This window comes from Puma concolor, chromosome D4 (genome assembly GCF_028749965.1).
Source record: "Puma concolor isolate L17-30 chromosome D4, mPumCon1.1.hap2, whole genome shotgun sequence".
Classification (NCBI taxonomy): domain Eukaryota; kingdom Metazoa; phylum Chordata; class Mammalia; order Carnivora; family Felidae; genus Puma; species Puma concolor.
Genome location: NC_141679.1, coordinates 14,212,818 through 14,233,129, shown reverse-complemented (window position 1 = coordinate 14,233,129; position 20,312 = coordinate 14,212,818). Strand labels below are relative to the sequence as shown.

At 42.0% G+C, this 20,312-nt stretch overlaps 1 protein-coding gene across 1 annotated transcript in view; it reads left to right on the top strand.

The window, feature by feature from the left end:
- Window positions 1-20,312, top strand: part of CEMIP2 (cell migration inducing hyaluronidase 2) — an 86,853-nt gene that overhangs the window by 25,677 nt on the left and 40,864 nt on the right. The window contains exons 3-10 of the mRNA XM_086685002.1: window positions 347-487; window positions 954-1,515; window positions 7,326-7,495; window positions 12,646-12,834; window positions 14,672-14,841; window positions 17,006-17,215; window positions 17,527-17,732; window positions 17,875-17,944. Of these exons, the coding sequence (XP_086541128.1) occupies window positions 347-487; window positions 954-1,515; window positions 7,326-7,495; window positions 12,646-12,834; window positions 14,672-14,841; window positions 17,006-17,215; window positions 17,527-17,732; window positions 17,875-17,944 (1,718 nt within the window). The remainder of the gene's footprint in view (window positions 1-346; window positions 488-953; window positions 1,516-7,325; window positions 7,496-12,645; window positions 12,835-14,671; window positions 14,842-17,005; window positions 17,216-17,526; window positions 17,733-17,874; window positions 17,945-20,312) is intronic.

Below are 20,312 nucleotides of genomic sequence, written 5' to 3'. Positions count from 1 at the left end.
ACCTTCCTAGTGTAGGTCTGAGAGCAATTCACAGTTTTGTTTTGTATTGTTCATTTATTTCCAGAGTCGATAATTCAGAGGAACTCCTTGTTTACCTTGTAGAGTTTGACCCAAACCAGATGATAGCGACTTAGTTTCATGGTGAAACTTTTTGAATGTGTTGAAGTAGATATGTGTTGACGTATCTGCTGGGTGAAACGGGATGGGATTTCCATCCTTACGGCAGGAAGTTAAAACAGGTCCGCCCATCCCTTGCAAATTGCCGTAAATGATAGAACTTGGACCTGGCTAAAAGCATTCGTGAATTTTGTTGCATTGATGGCTACTGATGTTGCATTGCTTGTAGAGAATTGCCCAGATCAAAACCCACGTCTCAGGAACTGGGATCCAGGACAAGATTCTGCCAAGCAAGTTGTAATCAAGGAGGGAGATATGTTCCGTCTGACGTCAGATGCCACGGTGAATTCTGTAGTCATTCAGGATGGAGGTAAAGAAAGGTCCCTGCCTATGGTAGCCGTGAGGTTACCCCTTCCTTTGATGTTTTTAAATTTTTTTTTTAATGTTTATTTTTGACACAGAGAGAGAGACAGAGCATGAGCCGGGGGGGGGGGGGGGGGGAGGGGAGGGGAGGCAGGGGGACGACAGAGAGAGAGGGAGACACAGAATCGGAAGCAGGCTCCAGGCTCTGAGCTGTCAGCAGAGAGCCCGATGCGGGGCTCAAACTCACAGACCGCGAGATCACAAGCCAAAGTCGGACGCTCAGCTGACTGAGCCACCCAGGTGCCCCCAAACAGGCTTAATTTTCTAAACAGACTCGTAATGAATTTTTTTTCCCAACTCAATTGCAGAAGAGTTCTCCTATCCTGCATTAACTGCCTTAAAGTAAACTCTATTTCTCTGTATCCCAGAGAGATGTTTCAGAGGTTGGCTTACACTAGTGTTGTTCCTTGCAGGATTGCTTGTGTTTGGGGATGATAAAGATGGATCCAGAAATATTACTTTGAGGACTCGTTACATCCTGATCAAGGATGGTGGGGCGCTTCATATTGGAGCAGAAAAATGCCGCTATAAATCCAAGGCGACAATTGCCTTGTATGGCAAGTCAGATGAAGGTGAAAGTATGCCAACATTTGGCAAAAAATTTATTGGTGTGGAAGCTGGCGGGACACTGGAGATCCACGGGGCGCAGACAGTATCATGGACGTTGTTGGCGAGAACTCTGCATTCCTCGGGCTTGACCTTTGGGTCGTATGCCTTTGAAAAGGACTTTTCTAGAGGCCTTAATGTGAGGATCATCGACCAAGACACGGCCAAAATTTTGGAAAGTGAGAAGTTTGATACCCACGAATACCACAATGAGAGTAGACGGCTTCAGGAACTTCTGAGAATCCAGGATCCAGGCCGGATTGTTGCTATCGCCGTTGGAGATTCGGCAGCCAAGAGCCTCTTACAAGGAACCATACAAATGATCCAGGACCGGCTGGGAAGTAAGCTCATCCAGGGACTGGGCTACAGGTGGGCATACCTTTTACTTTCCTTCCCAGCTATGTGTTCGAGTCTGTTATCTGTGTGACATGAGAGGGGGGTGGAGAAAGGGACACATCACTCCATAGACTGTCTTCAGTCGTCAGAATGGCAGCTACCGGTTGCAGGTCTGGTTACCTCGTGCTGTGAAACGACGGGATGGAGGACGGGACGCTGGTTAGCAAAGCTCTCTTCTTGGCTTTGGTTTACGAAGCACTTTGTGAGCCGTAGCACCAGGCTTGTGGAAACTTAGGAACAGAAATGTGGTACTGAGAAATTGGCAGGCAGTTCAAGGCCAGTTTACTTCCCTCTTTCGTTACCTTTCGAAAACCACATGAAACTCAGGCTCGTTGGGGCCCCGATCCCACGCTGAGGTGTGAAAGTTATCTGAAAAGCCTGTGGAACACGCACGGTTTTCTGTTTCTTTTTCTGGACTCCTCTGCACGCTGGTTTGAGTCCTTCGGCTTGATTGGCGCAGGCCTGTGGAGCCCTGGCACGTGTGAGGGAGCGACAAGCTGGAGGGGCCTGGAAGCCCATCCGCGAGCGGGATTCATTTCTCCTGCCGATGGCTCTCGTGCCGTGCTCTGGTTACCGTGACTTCCTAACGCAGCCCTGAGTCTGGGGGAAGTAGCTGGCTCCGCTTTCAATTCAAAAAACGGAAGTTTTAATCCTGCTTACTGTTCTTAGTGAAGTTGGAGAGTATCTGCTGTAAAAAGTTAAGAGGACTTTAAAACTCACAGGTTGACATGATCTGGTTATTTTTTCCTTGGATGGTTGAGTGATGTAGTTATTATTTTCCTTTGATTGGGTGTTGGAATGGGATATTACCTGTAGAATTTCTAGAGAAAGTTAAGACGAAATTAAAGAAGAAAAGTGTGTGTAATGCTTTTTAAAAACAATTTAATGCTTATTTATTTATTTATTTAAATATGAAATTTATTGTCAAATTGGTTTCCATACAACACCCAGTGCTCATCCCCACAGGTGCCCTCCTCAATACCCATCACCCACTTTCCCCTCCCTTCCACCCCCCTTCAACCATCAGTTTATTTATTTTTGAGAGAGAGAAAGTGAGCGTGCGTGAGCGGGATAGGGGCAGAGAGAATCCCAAGCAGACTCCGTGCCCAGAGCAGTGCCTGGTGTGGGGCTTGATCCTGTGACCCTGGGATCATGACCTGAGCCGATATGAAGAGTCAGATGCTTAACCCCAGCATCCCTGGTGCCCCTGTAATGCTTTTTAAATCCGTTTTATTCACCCAGGGAATATTGAGGAGATGCCGAGTACTGGGTACCCACAGGTGCTTAGAGGAAAGAACACAGCCTCAGAGCCCTCGTTCAATCCAGTGGAGAAACACACCAAACTAGACAGTGAGACTCTTGCTGACAGGCTGTAATGGGAGTGTAAAATAGAGGGAGCCCCCAGATCGGCCTGGGGAATCTGGGGAGGCTTCCCAAAGGTGAGACACCTGAGGGGAGTGTAGGAGGATGCTGTGTAGGCAGTGGGAGGTGGAGAAGAGCAGGAGATGGGTTTTTAAAAAAATTATGATTTTAAATATAATACACATGCAGAAAAGTGCCAAAAAACAGGAATGCAGAGTTTAATGACTTATCACAATGTGATACCTGGATAGCCACCTACCAGGTCAGAAATAGAACAACTGCCAGTGGCCTGGCAGTGCCCTTGCTGTTTCCTCCTTTTCACCAATCACTCTCTCTGCTCACCAAAGGTCACCATGCATATGAATTTGTGGAGAATATGAAAGTTTAGGTTTGCCTGTTTCTGGGCTTCATATAATATATACTAAAAATATTTTTTTTTAATGTTTATTTTTGAGAGAGTACAGAGACACAGAGCATGAGCAGGGGAGGGGCAGAGAGAGGAGACACAGAATCAGAAGCAGGCTCCAGGCTCTGAGCTGTCAGCACCGAGCCCAGCCCAGGCCTCGGACCCACAAACCATGAGATCATGACCCAAGCCTTAGTCGTATGCCCAATTGACTGAGCCACCCAAATGCCCCAATATATATATTTTTAAATTTGTTTATTTATTTTGAGAGATGGAGAGAAAGAGAGAGAGCAGGGGAGGGCAGAGAGAAGAGACAGAGAATCCCAAGCAGGTTCCGAGATGTCAGTGCAGAGCCCGATGCTGGGCTCAATCCGACGAACCGTGAGATCGTGACTTGAGCCAAAGTCAAGAGTCAGACACTCAACGGACTGAGCCACCCTGGACTTCATACAAATGCAAGCAGACAATGTATCATCTTCTGCATCTGGCTTCTTTGCTCAACTCTATGTTCCTGAGTGTTATGTATGTCTGTACTACAGTGTATTCACTGCTGGACATCTGGGAGGTTTTCCACTTTGAACCTCTGCGATAAAAAGTGCTTCTCCAAATGTTCTTTTATCCATCTCCTGAAACCCATGTGTATATATTTCTGTAACTTCTAGACCTAGCAGTGGAAACATGATCTTTTTTAAAGTTAGATACCTGCTTGTTTCATTACCCATTAATGCCAGAATGACAACTCTGTTTCTTTACTCCATTGTTTCTCTGGATTTGTGTGGTCATTAGCTATGAATATTGCGTTTGACCTTTTTTGTTTCCTTTCCCTCCTGGTTTCTAAATCCCCCTTAAAATAGTGCTGCTGATTTGACAGAGGGATTTGGGTTGTGATCCTTTGCCAGTGTTCCATTGCTTTGACATTATCTCCAATGCACATAAACATACGCCTTTGAAGATAATGTTCTGGTGCGCTGAAATTTTCCTCAAGTGGAGGAGGGAAGTAGGAGTGTTTTGGAGATAATGTCAGTAGAATAGAGCATTGTTTTATAGTTGCTGAGGCAGTTCTGGTGAATAAAGGGAGCCTCTGATATTTCTTCTCCTTTCTTCTCACATAGGAGATAATAAATTGAAACATTCTGCATTTGATTCCTTGTGCAGTGTCAAGGAATATAAATAGAGCTATAAAGCATAGTCGGCTGAAAAGTAGCTAATCCATGCCGGGGCAGGTGTGGAATTTATAAGGATGTAGGCATGCTTTGGTTGACTTTTATCTGTGAGTATCCAGCCATCTGTCTGACATAGATTACATTCCATACACACACACACACACACACACACACACACACACACACACACACACACACACATATATTTTCACCCCCCGGCCCCCAGAGTAGGAAATTGACATTTTTCTTTCTGTGTTTTAAACCTGGAGTCTTAAGGCACATTTTTTGGCTTTTTGTCTTTGTTCTTTTTTTATTTTGGCCACAAGTCTGAGCAAGTCCCTGGAATGTTTATTACAGAAACAAAATGAAATTAAATGGAATTTTCAAACACAGTTGCTTTCAAAGAGATGTAAAAATGTAAATCTGTTGGAGAGTGATTATACAACTTGGATTTAAGCCTATTAAGACACCAGTAACCTATTGGTTCTCAGTTTTGCACTCCTGAGATTTTTATTTTTATTTTTTAAATGTTTATGGGGCGTCTGGGTGGCTCATCAGTTAAGCATCCGACTTCGGCTCAGGTCATGATCTCAAGGTTTGTGACTTTGAGCCCTGCATCGGGCTCTGTGCTGACAGCTCAAGGGCCTGGAGCCTGCTTCGGATTCTGTGTCTCCCTCTCTCTCTGCTTCTCTCCTGCTCATGCTCTGTGTCTTTGTCTCTCAAAAATAATAAATAAACATTAAAAAAATTTTAAATGTTTATTCATTTTTAAAGGAGAGAGAGACAAGTGTGAGTAGGGGAGGGGCAGAGAGATTGGGAGACAGAATCCGGAGCCGGCTCTAGGCTCTGAGCTGTGAGCACAGAGCCCAACGTGGGGCTTGAATCCACAAGCTGTGAGATCATGACCTGAGCCAAAGTCGGACGCCCAACTCACTGAGCCACCCAGGGGCCCCTGCACTCCTGAAATTTTTAAAAATCCCATGCCCAGGGCCCACCTAGAAATTTTTACATCAGAATCTCTGAAGGATGGGCCCCTCCCACCCCCTACTCCCCGCCAGGCATTTGATGTGCAGTCAGGGTTGGTGACTAACTCAGGGGTTCCCAATGTGGTCCCCAGACCAGCAGCTTTAACATCACCTTGGCACTTGATAGAAATGCAAATTCTTGAGGGATGCCTGGGTGGCTCAGTCAGTAGAGCTTCTGGCTTTGGCTTAGGTCATGATCTCATGGTTCATGAATTTGAGCCCTCCATCAGGCTCCCTGCTGTCAGCTCAGAGCCCGCTTCCAATCCTCTTATCTTCCTCTCTCTCTGTCCTTCCACAGCTTGCACTCTCCCCCTCTCTCAAAAATAAACAAACATTAAAAAAAAAAAAAGAAATGCAAATGCTCTGGCCCAAGCCCAAGCAATCTGAGAGTGGGGCCTGGCAATCTGGTTTGACACCCTCCGGGTGTTCTGATGCACATCAAAGTGTGAGAACCACTCTCCAACTTAGTGTTTCTCAAGTCTGGTTGCACATCCCAATCGCCTGGGAAACTTTAACAAACCTAATAAGGCCACGCCCCACCTGGAGAGATGATGATGTCATCAGTCTGGGCTGGGTCTGAGCATGGATGGACTCCTAAATCTCCCATGTGCCTCTATTATGCAGCCAGATTTGAGAACATTAACGAGAGTTCAAAAGACAGCAGGCGATACTCATTTTATTGTTCATTTTTCTTTTCTGTCTTTTTGAAGTTTTCATTTAAATTCCAGTTAGTTAACATTCAGTGTAATATTAGCTTCAGGTGCACAATATAGTGATTCTGCACTTCCATACATTACCCAGCAGCGCTCATCACCATAAGTGTGCTGTTTAACCCCAATCATTGATGTCACTCATCCCCCCACCCACCTCCCTCTGGTAATCATCAGTTCATTCTCGGTAGTTAAGAGTCTGTCTCTTGGTGTGCCTCTCTCTAGTTTTTCCCCTATGTTTGTTTTGTTTTTCAAATTCCACATATGAGTGAAATCATATGAGATTTGTCTTTCTTTAACTGACTTATTTCACTTAGCGTAATACTCTCTAGGGGCATCTAGAGTTCAATTGGTTGAGTGTCCCACTTTTGATTTTGGCCCAGATCATGGTCCCAAGGTTGTCCAATTGAGCCCAGTGTTGGGCTGTGCACTGAGTGTGGAGCCTACTTAAGATTCTCTCTCTCCTTCTGCCCCTCTCCCCTGCTCACGCGTGTGCACACTCTCTCTCTAAAAAATAAAAATAAATAAATAAGCAAACAAAACTCTTTGAAAAATACTCTCTAGCTCCATCCATGTCATTGCAAATGCCAACATTTCATTCTTTTTAATGACTGAGTAATATTCCATTGTGTGTGTGTGTGTGTGTGTGTGTGTGTGTGTGTGTGTGTGTGTGTGTACATATACATATATACCGAATCTTTATCCATTCATCAGTCATTAGACAGCTGGGCTGTTTCCGTAATTTGGCTGTTGTAGATAATGCTGCGATAAATATCAGGGTGCCTGCAATACACATTTTAAAAGAAGGGAAATACATGGGTTTGTGCCCAGAATGATGTGTCAAACGGGTGTGTATTGAGGAGGGAAGACAGTGATTAATCTTAGTGCCAGTCGTTGGTATTTCACCAACGACTTAAAGGATTTAAAGTCCAGGTGCATTTCCTTCTGTGAGGTTGGTTACTTCAGTCAAGGTTTAGACTTACAACCTCATGGTAAAAGAAGTAGAGGGATTGATAGAAATGAAATACAAGCATTTAGCAGCACCTGACATAACACGTGTGTCAGGGATCTGGACTGGTACCATGACAAATAAGGCTCATGGTGTTTTTCCTTCTAGGCAAGCATGGGCTTTGGTTGGTGTCATTGATGGTGGAAGTGCTTCTTGCAATGAATCTGTGAGGAACTATGAAAATCACAGCAGTGGAGGGAAGGCTCTTGCCCAAAGAGAATTTTATACTGTGGATGGTCAGAAGTTCACTGTGACGGCTTACAGTGAATGGATTGAAGGTAAGCAAGTACAGCTTAGACTAAGACGTTGGTAAGTATTGTGAAAGACTGTTTGGGTTTGGTTTTTGGTTTTTAGGTGGTATTGTATTCGAAGGACAGTCTGATTAGGTTTCTCAACTGACTGAAGATGAAACCTATGGTTTCCCTACTGTGTTTGATCAAGAACTCAAGAGTTCTCACTGGATGGGAGCACGCCCTGTTCTAGTGCTCCACTCCCACCTGGACTTTGTTCTTGATTCTTGAGTCATAAGGTGTGGTTAACCATTGGAAATGGATTTGTTGGGGCGCCTGGGTGACTCAGTCAGTTAGCATCCAAAGTCTTGATTTCAGCTCAAGTCATGATCCCATGGTTTATGAGATCGAGCCCCATGTTGGGCTCTGCACTGACAGTGCAGAGCCTGCTTGGGATTCTCTCTCTTCATCGCTCTCTGCCTCTCCCTACCTCTCTCTCTCTCCCTCTCTCTCTCTTTCAAAATAAATAAATAAGTAGACATTAAAAACAAACAAAAAGAAATGGATTTGTCTCCTGGATTTGGTACCAGTTGGACCAATCTAAATGTGACGGGTGAACTGCCTTTGGTTGTGCTCTGTGACAGTGAACATGATTTTGTACTTTGGATCTTCTCTTCATGTAGACATGTCAGCAAATATTACTTTTAGACACAGGCTATACAAACAAACCTCCCGTTTTCTTAGCAGTTATTCCTTGATGATCCAACTAATACGTATGTCTTGCAAACAGATCAGAAAAGTACAAAGTAAAAATTAAGCTTTAATCCTGTCATTCAGAGATGATTATTTTTGTGCACATAATCTAGTAATTTTTATCTTGTATATATTTTCTTCTCTAGTGTTCATTTTGTTTCAACCTGTTTCCCTCTCTTTAAATAACATTTTATTCAGTTATCTTAAGTCTTTACATTTTCTTTAACATGATTTATATTTGAATCCACCTTTTAGAAGAAGTATAATTTGTTAAATAATGCCTAGCACTGGGTGTTTTGGGTACTCCTGACTTGTTTCTTTAAGGATGTTTATTTACTGGGGCTCCTGGGTGGCTCAGTCGGTTGAGTGTTTGACTTTGGCTCAGGTCATGATCTCCTGGTTTGCGAGTTCGAGCCCTGTGTCCGACTCTGTGCTGACAGCTCAGAGCCTGGAGCCTGCTTCGGATTCAGTGTCTCCCCTCCCCCCCATCTGTCCCTCAAAAGTAAACATTAAAAAAAAAAAGGGTGTTTACTTACCTATGTTGCTGCCAGATTTTTTGGCGCCCAGTATGGATTGGCAGCCTCTTGTACTTGCCCTCCACCTTTCTTTTCCAGCCAAATAGTATGCCGAAATTAACATGACATGAGTAATTCGGAAGTGCGTTATTACCCATAAAGGTAATTTTAGGGCTCACATCTCTGTTTCGAGCAGCAATGTAGGAAAATGTTTACTTAGATGGATTTCTGCAGACAGAATGCCTGGGTTCATCATCCAGCTCTTTCCCTTACTGTGTGACTTTAACTTCCTAATCTTCGGTTTCCTCATCTCAAAAGTGGGGATAATAAGAGAAACGACCACACAGGGCCGCTGTGAATATCAGATGTGAAAGATGTGAAGTTCTTCGCACAGCGTGCATAGTTAGCATACGGTGTTAGCTCTTTTAACGGCGATCCATACATGACTTGGGTTATAACCATGTGTCTTGTATCTTTGTAATTAAAGGGAGAAAGTCTTTTGCTCTAAAATAAACAGGTAAATAGAGTTCCTGGTATGTAACAGAGACTTTGACATGTTGCTTCTAAGCGGCCTTCCGGGCCTGGGGTGAGGAAATGGTAGCTGTTATGGATGATGATGCAAGAATCGAGCCTCCGCTTTCTGCCTCCAAGACAACTGCTTGCTTGCTTGCTTTTTTTCTTTTTCTTTTTTAAGCTTATTTATTTATTTCAAGACAGAGAGAGCGGGGAGGGGCAGAGAGAGGGAGAGAGGGATCCCAAGCAGGCTCCCCACTGTCAGCATGGAGCCCGATGTGGGGCTTGATTCCACAAACCATGAGATCATGACCTGAGCTCAAACCAAGAGTCAGACGCTTAACCGACTGAGCCACCCAGGTGCCCCAAGACTACTGCTTTCTACCCCATCATGGTTGCCTCCGGCAAAAAGCATAGGTGGCTGAGAAGCATTTCTTAGCAAGAATTTGAACCTGCATGAAGGGTTTAGTGGAAACGCTTCCAGTGAGAGTTCATGCAGAGGATAATTACTGACAAACCTCGAGTCAACATTTCCTCTGTGGAAAATTTTGTTTTCGTTTCCACATTCTCAGTGACTACTCATTTCTGGAAGAGGGTACATTCTAGCTGTCGTAGGATATTGAGGCCCGTGTTTGCAATGACTCTTACTTTCTGGAAGAGGTGGAAATTCTCTCCAGGAAGCAAGAAGGATGAGCATATTTCCTCCCTTATTTCCAATTCACTCGTGTTAATGGGAGGAAATCTTAGGCAGGATTTTCATCTAAAGCTAGGAAAAAGTGAGAAATTATTGAATAATGCAGATCTTTCCCATCTAACTTTCTGACTTTTTTCTTTAAAAACAAACTCTAATGATCTTCTAAGTTGAAACGGATTTGTGTACAGTCCTCTTTTTTAGAAAGCATTTTTTAAAATTTTGTGTGAAAAAAATTAATGTTTCTTAGTTGTTTTTTAGATAAATTTTTGGGGGTAAAATCTGAAAATTTGGTCAGTGATAATCATTGTTGTTGAGCTTCTTGATTGTCTTTGTGTTTACCCTGCCTGTTGGGATTCTTGGAAAGGCAGAATAATAAAGAAGTTAGGAAACTGGGCTCTGGAGTTAAATGAGCATTCATTTGTGGGCTGTACCATTTTTTTAGCTGTTCTCCAGACTCCCTGACTTCTTTCAGATTTCTTCATCTTTAGTACACAAAATGGTTTCTGCCTCTCAAAGTTGTTTATTTTTATTTTTAATTTTTTTCAAGTAGGCTCTGTGCCCAGTGTGGGGCTTGAACTCATGACTCTGATCAGGAGTTGCATGCTGTATTGACTGAGCCAGCCAGCTACCCCTCTCAAAGTTGTTTTGATGAAAGTGTTTTTTTTAAATAATTTTTTAAATGTTTATTTATTTTTGAGAGAGAGAAACCGAGTGTGATGGGGGAGGGACAGAGAGAGGGAGACACAGAATCCTAAGCAGGCTCCAGGCTCTGAGCTGTCAGCACAGAGCATGATCCAGGGCTCGAACTCACAGACCACGAGATCTTGACCCAAGCTAAAGTCAGATGCTTAACCAACTGAGCAACCCAGGCGCCCCAATAAAAGGTTATTTATTATGCGAGTAAAGTCCCAGCGACTATCGGCTGTTGTTATTAGAGTCATTATTACTATTTTTATTTAGACCAAATTACTTTATAGGCTTTAGTATCTGGATGCAAGAAACATATAAAAAAGAAAGCTACTTTACATTTTTTAAGGTACTTTTCTTTTGGTACTTTGCAAAAACAAATGCATGGTATGTTGGCATCTCAAGGAACAGAATCTAAGACTTGTTACGGCCAGGTTGTATCAGGAGAGCTGGCTCCAGATTGTAAGGATGTCTGTAGTATTCCTTGTGCCCTGCCCGAATGTCCCGCTTTTTGATTCCTCTAACTTGAGTAAATAAATGTGTTTCTTCACTCCTGTCATTGACCCATGGTGTCAGTATCTTAAAGTAGCCCCCGAATAGTGTTGTGGTTAACTGGAAGGATGGTTGTGGAGTACAGATACGAGTGCACAGATACCTTTGCGATGCGCTGTTTTTCCTTCTCCACCAGTCGCATGAAGTGGCTTGCATCTAGTGTGTATACATTTGCATTAAATCGACCTTTGGTTTATGGCAGATTTTATCACAGATGCTTTAGAGCCAGGAAATGCTTCTACACTTGGTTGCATGTAAAAGAGTAAGTTAAGATGTTGGATCAACTTTTCAGGTTTTGTCTGCCTAATTGAGAATCAACTTTGAGTTTTAAAAGGAGGTATTAGGAGAGATCAGTGATTAGTAGTCCCTGGGTTGTGTAGACTGCATAGTTGATACAGTCACAGGGAAGGAGCCAAGTTGGACAGGGGATCTATCATGTGACCTCTGGGGGACATTGCAGGTCATAGTGGGAATGTTCATCTCTTCAGCAAAAATCTTTGAGTTTGCAAGAGGAGTGAATACACAGGTGGACGGACTCTGCTGCCTTCACAGATGTACCTTCCAAAGAAGGGAGCTGTTCTTCCATTGGAAAGGTGTGGATAACACCAGAGGGAGCACTAAAATAAGGATACTGGAGAAAGAGGTTGCTTCCAGCAAGGATGTTTGGGAAGTCTTTAAAGATTAGTCTGATCTTGGGGCACCTGACTGGCTCAGTCGGTTGAGCTTGTGGCTCTTGATCTTGGGGTTGTGAGTTCGAGCCCCACGTTGGGTGGAGGTTACTTAAATAAACTTAAAGGAAAAAAAAGAAAAAGATTTGCATGACTTTTGTAAGATGGATAGTATCTTGGTTGGTGAATTAAGAGTGGAAGGACGCTGTAACTGAAGAATGAAGCTTGAGCAAAGGCACAGAAAAGAGAGATTGCCAGAGGCAAGCTTTTATTCTTTTTTTTTAATGTTTATTTTTTGGGAGAGAGAGAGAGAGTGTGTGTGAGCAGGAGAGGAGCAGAGAGAGAGGGAGACACTGAATCCGAAGCAGGCTCCAGGCTCTGAGCTGTCAGCACAAAGCCCGACGCTGGGCTCGAACTCGTGAACTGTGAGATCATGACCTGAGCTGAAACCAAGAGTTGGGCGCTTAACCAACTGAGCCACCCAGACACCCCAGTTTTAGCACTGAGTTGAAGTATAGCAAAAGATCTGGGGATCGAGAGGCTTCTTCAAAATTATAAAAGAAATGGTACCGAAGCGTGACATTTTCTGTCTCATCATGGTTCGGGGTGCTGGGGCTCTCTACCCTGGAAGTCAGGGATGTACATGTTCATCTTTTTATTAGTAGTATCTGCGGAATGACTGGCACATGGTTAGCACTGGTGAAATCATACTGACTTGTGTCTGTCTTAACTTTTGATGTGAATCAGTGAGAAAATTGATTTTACGGGAAAAAAATGCCTTTGATGTATCATTTTCTTCCTTGCTTTTTCCTTTAGGTGTTTCTCTTTCAGGTTTCCGGGTGGAGGTTGTGGATGGAGTGAAGCTTCATCTGCTGGATGATGTTAGTAGCTGGAAACCTGGAGACCAGATTGTGGTTGCAAGCACAGACTATTCTATGTACCAAGCAGAGGAGTTCACTCTTCTCCCCTGTCCAGAGTGCAGCCGTTTCCAGGTCAAAGTCAAAGGTATCCGACTGCTTAGAATGCTTCTTGGCAAACGCTCTTCTCTTGGCTTTGCATTCCTGGATCCCCTTCCACCACTCCCATCCCAAGGCATTATCACCATCACCATCATCATCTTGATATCGAAGATCTTAGCAGTGGGGTGCTTTGAACACTAGATCCCAGAGGATGTTAGATAAAAAGTATAGTACTCATTGAACAGTAGTGTTGCAGGCAAATTAGTGTTCTGTGCTATTTCTTTGTTAAAAAAAAAATTATAGATATATTTATATGTATATGTATATATATATATATAGCAACTACATGGATTGTTTTTTTTTTCTCCAAGATCATATCCAACTTCTTGTTAATTTTCTGCTATCAAATAATAATAATGCCAATTATCAACCGATTCATATTTAAATAGAAGTCTTTCTCTTCTTAATTAAAAAAACTAATCTCATGGGGCACCTGAGTGGCTTAGTTGGTTGAACTTCGGACTTCGGCTCAGGTCATGATCTCACAGTTTGTGGGTTGGAGCCCCACGTCGGGCTCTGTGCTGACAGCTCAGAGCCTGGAGCCTGCTTCACATTCTGTTATCTCCCTCTCTCTTTGCCCCTCCCCTGCTTGTGTTCTGTCTCTCTCTAAAATAAACATTAAAAGAAAATTTTTAAAAAATCTCATGATTTTTGAGTGCCTACTTTCTTGGCAAAACAAAAACAAACATTTCACTAATACTTAAAATAGAACCAAAAAGGTATTTTCGTACATTTTTTAAATCACAGTCTTGACTAATGTTTTTTGAATGAAAGGAATATGCAGTGAGATCCGTATTGTAAGCCATATTTAGGAAGAAGGGCTGACATTTACCAGCCACTTATCCTGAGGCAGGTAATAGGCAAAGCTTGTTCGTGTGTTTCCTTAATTATGGAATTTATTATTCATTTCACTTATTTACATCATTTTCCTTCTGTACTCAAGATTATATACAATTATGATATAAAACAAGAGAGCTTACAGTACCTATTTAATAGGCACACACTCATGGGTAATTTAGAGCTTTGTGGTTTGCTTTAAAAAAAAAAATAGGATGATTGGCTCACTTGGGACTTGGTGTCTGCTTCACTCAGTGTTGTACTTTTCCTTCTTGACACTATAGAGCATAAGCGGAAAACAAAACCCAAAAAACTATGATACCATCTGGCATTAATTTTGTTTGGAAATTCCCACTCTTGTTAACAAGTCTACATGATAATGAATCTCCCACGATCTTAACTGCTTGATTTATTTGTATTTTTCCTTCCTGAGTTTACGTAATAAAAACATCAGAGAAAAGCTCATTATTAAAGGGTTTCTAGACTTCTAATAAAGGTGGACATTTAAAAGAATGCTTATCAATATTAAAATAAGATATTTTATTTTATGAAATGTTATAAAATCTTGGTAATGTTTGCACTGCTAATGTTTAAATGGATGTTACTTTAGGTTTGAAGTAAAAGCAAAAACAACTTGATACCCCATTATCAACATCTACAAAACCATTCCTTTTAATCTGGATTCACCATGCATTTCATTCTTCATGTGTCCTCAAGGGATTAGAACTAGAACATATGGGCAGGAACCAGAGAGAATGAAAGAAAGAGAGAGGGAGTGGATACTTAGGTAGATTCCAGAATATTGGTGCCATCCAGGAGAGGATTAAGCTCCTTGTCTGTGTGTGGTTTTGACACTGAGGATCTTTAACAGCCTTGCTTCCTTATATTCTGTGGTTAGAGGACTGTCTTTTTGATATGTTTCCTGTTTTCTTTTCTTTTTTTTTTTTTTTTTTTAATATTTTTTGTCTCTTGTCCACATCAATCAGAAGCCCCTCAGTTCCTGCACATGGGTGAGATCACTGATGGTGTAGACATGAGAGCAGAGGTCGGAATTCTCACCCGGAATGTTGTGATCCGAGGAGAAATGGAACACTCATGCTACGCTGGAAACCAGTGCCAGTTCTTTGATTATGACACCTTTGGGGGACATGTCATGGTAGGCAAAAAGATTTAAGGAGCTCCTTGGTTGCTAAATACGTGTTTGAAAAAACTTCCAAGTTTTGAATTTTTTTGAATTTTTTTTTTTTTTTTTTTTTTTTTAAGAGAGAGAAAGAGAGCATGAGCTGGGGAGGGGCAGAGAGAGGGGGAGACACAGAATCTGAAGCCAGCTCCAGGCTCCGAGCTGTCAGCACAGAGTCCGACGTGGGGCTTAAATTCACGAACCGCGAGATCATGACCTGAGCCCAAGTCAGACACTTCATCAACTGACCCACCCAAGCACCCCGAAACTTTCAAGTTTGGGGATGAGATCTATATGGATATTAAAAAGAAATTGTGTTTTCTTTATTTAGTGACAGTGAGGAGATTTTTCAGAATTGAAAGAGAAAGTTATATCTTCATTTAGTTGACCTGGAGCCGTAAACCATTTTGTCCCATGAAGAATTAAATCAATTTACACTGAGAAGAACCACATAGAGATAAAAAAACAAAGAGTCTTGTTATCCATGCATGCAATCTCCATGTATGAGGGCATCTGGGTGGCTCAGTCGGTTAAGCATCCAACTCTTGATTTCAGCTTGTCACAATCCCACAGTTTGTGGGTTTAAGCCACACATTGGGTCTGTGATGATAGCATGGAGCCTGCTTGGGATTCTCTCTCTCTCTCTCTCTCTCTCTCTCTCTCTCTCTCTCTCTCTCCCCCCTCTTCCCCTCGCCCACTCATGCTCTCTCTCCCTCAAAATAAATAAATAAACTTAAAAAAAAAACCTTGATATTATGAAAAGGTAAGCAATAGTAATCTACACATACTTTTATATGTAGATTTTTATTTATATAGAAGTATTGAGCACTCAGTATATGATAAGCATTGCACTGTGTACTAGCTGATTGGCCTTCTGGGCTGCATTTTGGCTACATGTGTTTTAAAATCTGTCTTTTGTACACTCAGTAGGTTATGGTTGTTAGCAACATTTCTGTCACACTGTTTTAGGAAATGTTGGTCAGTGTTATTCTTTTATTTTTAACAGTATGATTAAAAATCCGGTGTTTAAAAATTTATGCTCTGGGGTGCCTGGGTGGCTCAGTTGGATGAGCTCAGGTCATGATCTGACCTGAGTTCGAAGTCTGAGTAGGGCTCTGTGCTGACAGCTTGGAACCTGGAGCCTGCTTCAGATTCTGTGTCTTCCTCTCTGCCCCTCCCTGGCTTGTGCTCTTTCTCTCTCTCTCTCTCTCTCTCTCAAAAATAAACATACATTAAAAAAATTTTTTTTTTAATTTATGCTCAAATTGTGGGTCCCAGAGAAAGTTTTAAAAAGAATTGAAGTAAATAATATTATGTGTTAACTAAAACATTGAGAAGGATTTACAAATAACTACCAAACTATGGTGGAGCTTATAGAAATCAAAGAACAAGTTAAGACTGGAAATGACCAAACTATTTGAAGAAATCAATACATATTATATAGACAAATCATTCCTGTGGCTTTCCTGGTTACATGTCTTTGTATTCTTATGAGAGGCCATTTTTATGGCTCTTGAAAGTATTCACTTAGTTAAGAAGCATTTGCTGGCACTTGTGTCTGGCTTAGTCAGTAGAGCATGTGACTCCAGATCCTTAGGGTCAAGAGTTCGAGTTCCACTTTGGGTATAGAGATTACTTAAAACAAACAAACAAACAAAAAAACAAAACCAAAAAAAGAAGCAGCAGCACTTGCTAAATTAGTAACTGGAGATCCTAGAAAGCAAGGTGCCAAAGAAAAGAAAAGTTTTAATATGTGTTCTCCTTCAGATATTTTCTATTAGAACTATCTATCTATCTATCTATCTATCTATCTATTTATATATATATATATATTTTTTTTTGCTACCTTAATATTACAAAGCCTAGGGGCGCCTGAGTGGCTCAGTCGGTTGAGTGTCTGACTTTGGCTCAGGTCATGATCTCACAGTTTGTGGGTCCAAGCCCCGCATCAGGCTCTGTGCTGACCGCTTGCTCAGAGCCTGGAGACTGCTTCGGATTCTGTGTCTCCTTCTCTCTCTGCCCCTCCCCCGCTCACACTTTGTCTCAGTCTGTTTCTCAAAGATAAATAAATGTAAAAAACAATTTTTTAAAAAAATATTCCAAAGCCTATCAGTGTGATTCCAATTATCTTGTCTTATAGATAAGGAAAAATTTTACTTCAGTGCATCTGTCCTATGTGGAGCTGAAACACATGGGTCAGCAGCATCTGGGGCGGTATCCTGTTCATTTTCACCTGTGTGGGGACGTGGATCACAAGGGAGGGTACAGACACGCGACATTTGTGGATGGCTTGTCTATTCATCACAGCTTCTCAAGGTGCATCACTGTGCACGGAACAAATGGCCTGTTGGTACGTAGCCTCTTGTCACGTCGATGCATGTTGTCGGAAGCGTTAACTGTCTTCCATTGTCCCAACTTCTCAATTTGAGAGAAGTCGGCTCTTGTCCCGCATCCCTTACTCTCTCCTGCTTGTACTGAGAATTCCAATGTTTTCCTGTATTCTCTTAAGAGATCAATAAAACCTGACACTTGACTTTGCCCCTCCGGTGAAGATTAAAACGTCTCTTTGCGTTTGTACTGAGCATGCTACATAGATAGCCTCGTCACTAACACCACAGTCATTCGTGTTACCAGTGACATGATACACTTGTGTTTCTGCAGATAAAAGACACAATTGGATTTGACACACTGGGCCATTGTTTCTTTTTGGAAGATGGTATTGAACAGAGAAATACTTTGTTCCACAATCTGGGACTCCTCACCAAACCCGGCACCCTCCTCCCCACTGATAGGAATAATTCCATGTGCACTGCCATGCGAGAAAAAGTGTTTGGAAATTATGTCCCTGTGCCCGCCACGGACTGCATGTGAGTATCTGGCAGAGAGAAAACCTCATGTGTGGTGCTCAAGGCCTTTGACTCTGGGGAGAAGATGTTTTGGAGGACATTTTTAGCGGGCAGGATTTTTTCATTGACTGATGTTTAAATCACTTTAAAAAATGCCTTGCAGGGCTGTTTCGACTTTCTGGATTGCTCATCCCAACAATAACCTGATTAGTAATGCGGCTGCAGGCTCACAGGTAAGTAATATTAGATGCTTTCAGCTGTTTTGTATTCGTGTTTATAAGTGTTTTGGATATTATATGGATGTAATGTAACGTGTGACTGTCTTACTCAAGCATGGCTTTGTTTTCTGCTACTGCCTGTTTTGTTGAAAGGAGGATACAGTTGATGGTTCTTCTGTTTCTTCCAAATCATTCATGCCAGTTAGTATTTATGAGTGTGGTAAAACAGATGCCAAATGGAAGAAAAGAGTGGACTGATATGTCCACTGATATGTCCACTGATATATCTTAAATATGTGGGTTTATTGTACCTTCAGAGTGTATTTTTAGTGTGTCATTTGCAATCTTTCTGACTTCTATTTAAGTCATGTGTGTCCGAGTAACTGATCGTTTCAGGTTTTTTTTTTTTAATGTTTATTTATTATTGAGAGAGAGTCACACAGAGTACCAGTGGGGGAGGGGCAGAGAGAGAGGGAGACCCAGAATCCGAAAGCAGGATCCAGGCTCCGAGCTGTCAGCACAGAGCCCGATGTGAGGCTCAAACTCACGAATGGTGAGATCAGATGAAGTGAGAAGCTTAACTGACTGCACCACCCAGGCGCCCCTGATCATTTCAGTTTTTAATTCTGATGAACAAAGAAAGCCTTAGCTTTTCTTTATAGGAATGGATTATTCTGTAGAACGTTATGACAGCGGTCATGCTGGTCAAAGGATATGTCTTTTTGTTAAATGCAGGGATCATCCACACTTAGGGGTTTTATCTCCTTGGCAAAGCAGGTCAACCCAACTCTGTACTTTATATTACTATGTGCCTTGAATTATTTCAGAGCCACGCACACACACAAGTATAACTCAAGACAATAAGTGAACTATTTTTGGATGGCAGAAATAATTCCTGAAGAAAGCTGGAGAAATTTACATTCATAATTGAGTGTGATTTAAAACTGTTAGCTTATAATATAAAAGTGAATCCTGAAGACGTTATACTATCATGATTATATCTGTGCTGAAAACCACAGTAGGGAAATAGGAGCTTTACACCAACACCTAAATATTCATATTTATATATCGTGACTATTAAAATTAAATAATTAAATTAAAGACATACCTAGCATTGTTTCCCAGGACCAAGTGAAAGATAAGTTGAAGGAAGTATTTCTTCCCGATAACTAAAACACGGGCGTCTCTGGGTGATGGTGGAATTGACCTCTGCGATTTTCCTTAAAAACATAAAATGTAAAATTCTTACATGACAGGGTAGAGACCTGGGCAATTAATCGTTTCAGGTTTCATTCATTCATTCATTTTTCATCCGATGTTTGTTGAGCAATCTATCGGGGTTTGTGTTGAGAGTTCCTAATTAGAAGGGGGAGTTCTAGGGGTAAAGATGCGAGTTTGATGTGCAGCCTCAACCCGGGATCATCTTCTGACCTGTGGTACGTTTCAAGTGAACAGTGAAGATGAAAACAAGTTGCAAATAGTTGATGAAAAAACGTAAGGTGAGGCTGCCAGAAACCCTTCCTGGGGCTCGTGTGAGAAATGAAGAAGCGGGTCTCTTGTTTTCCACCCCGTGTTCGTTCTTCTTCCTTTTCGTTCTGTGAGTTCTTTCTTTTCTTTCTAGAGAAACTGTCCCGGCGAAGCTCATGTTTTGGCAAGGGTTTTCCTCCCAAAATAAATCAAACTCTTTCTTCTTGTACGTTTCCACTGCCTTTTTACAGAGCTCCCTTTACCTGTTTTGACACCACAGTGTTTAACAGGAAAGAGCAGCTACCCCCCATGTTGCCCCTTCCCCAGACTCCCGTTGCATCCTGGGAGCGTTCGCTTCTACCCTCCGCTTTTAAGGCCATGGTATAGAGCCTCCAGATCTTCTTCTGTGGTCTGTTTTGTGCCCCCAAAAGTAGAGGTGGCAAACACATTTTTTTCAGGGTAGTTCCTCTATCGTGGAAAAATGTTAAATGTTACCTTCATTTTTGTGTGTAGGTGTATATGCTTTCCACAATGCATCTCTCTGTGCTCCTGCAGAGCTTTGTAATTAATTGTAATGTAGTACCTAGTATGTATATTTTTGTTCTCTCTTTCTCCTTACACTCTGAATTTTTTGAGAATAGTCTTACTATACACCTGGCACACAGTGGGCTCTAAACAAATATTTGCCGAATTTGAATCTGTAGCATACTTTGGGACTGTATGTTTACGTTGGAACATCCCATTCAATCCACGTTCTTCTATGTGAAGCTGTTTTTAGCATTGGGCTGGTTTTTAATTAAAATGTAAAATAAAAGCACCTGGGTGGCTCAGTCAGTTAAGCTTCTGACTTAGGCTCAGGTCATCATCTCACAGTTCCCTGAGTTTGAGCCTTTCCTTGGGCTCTGTGCTGACAGCT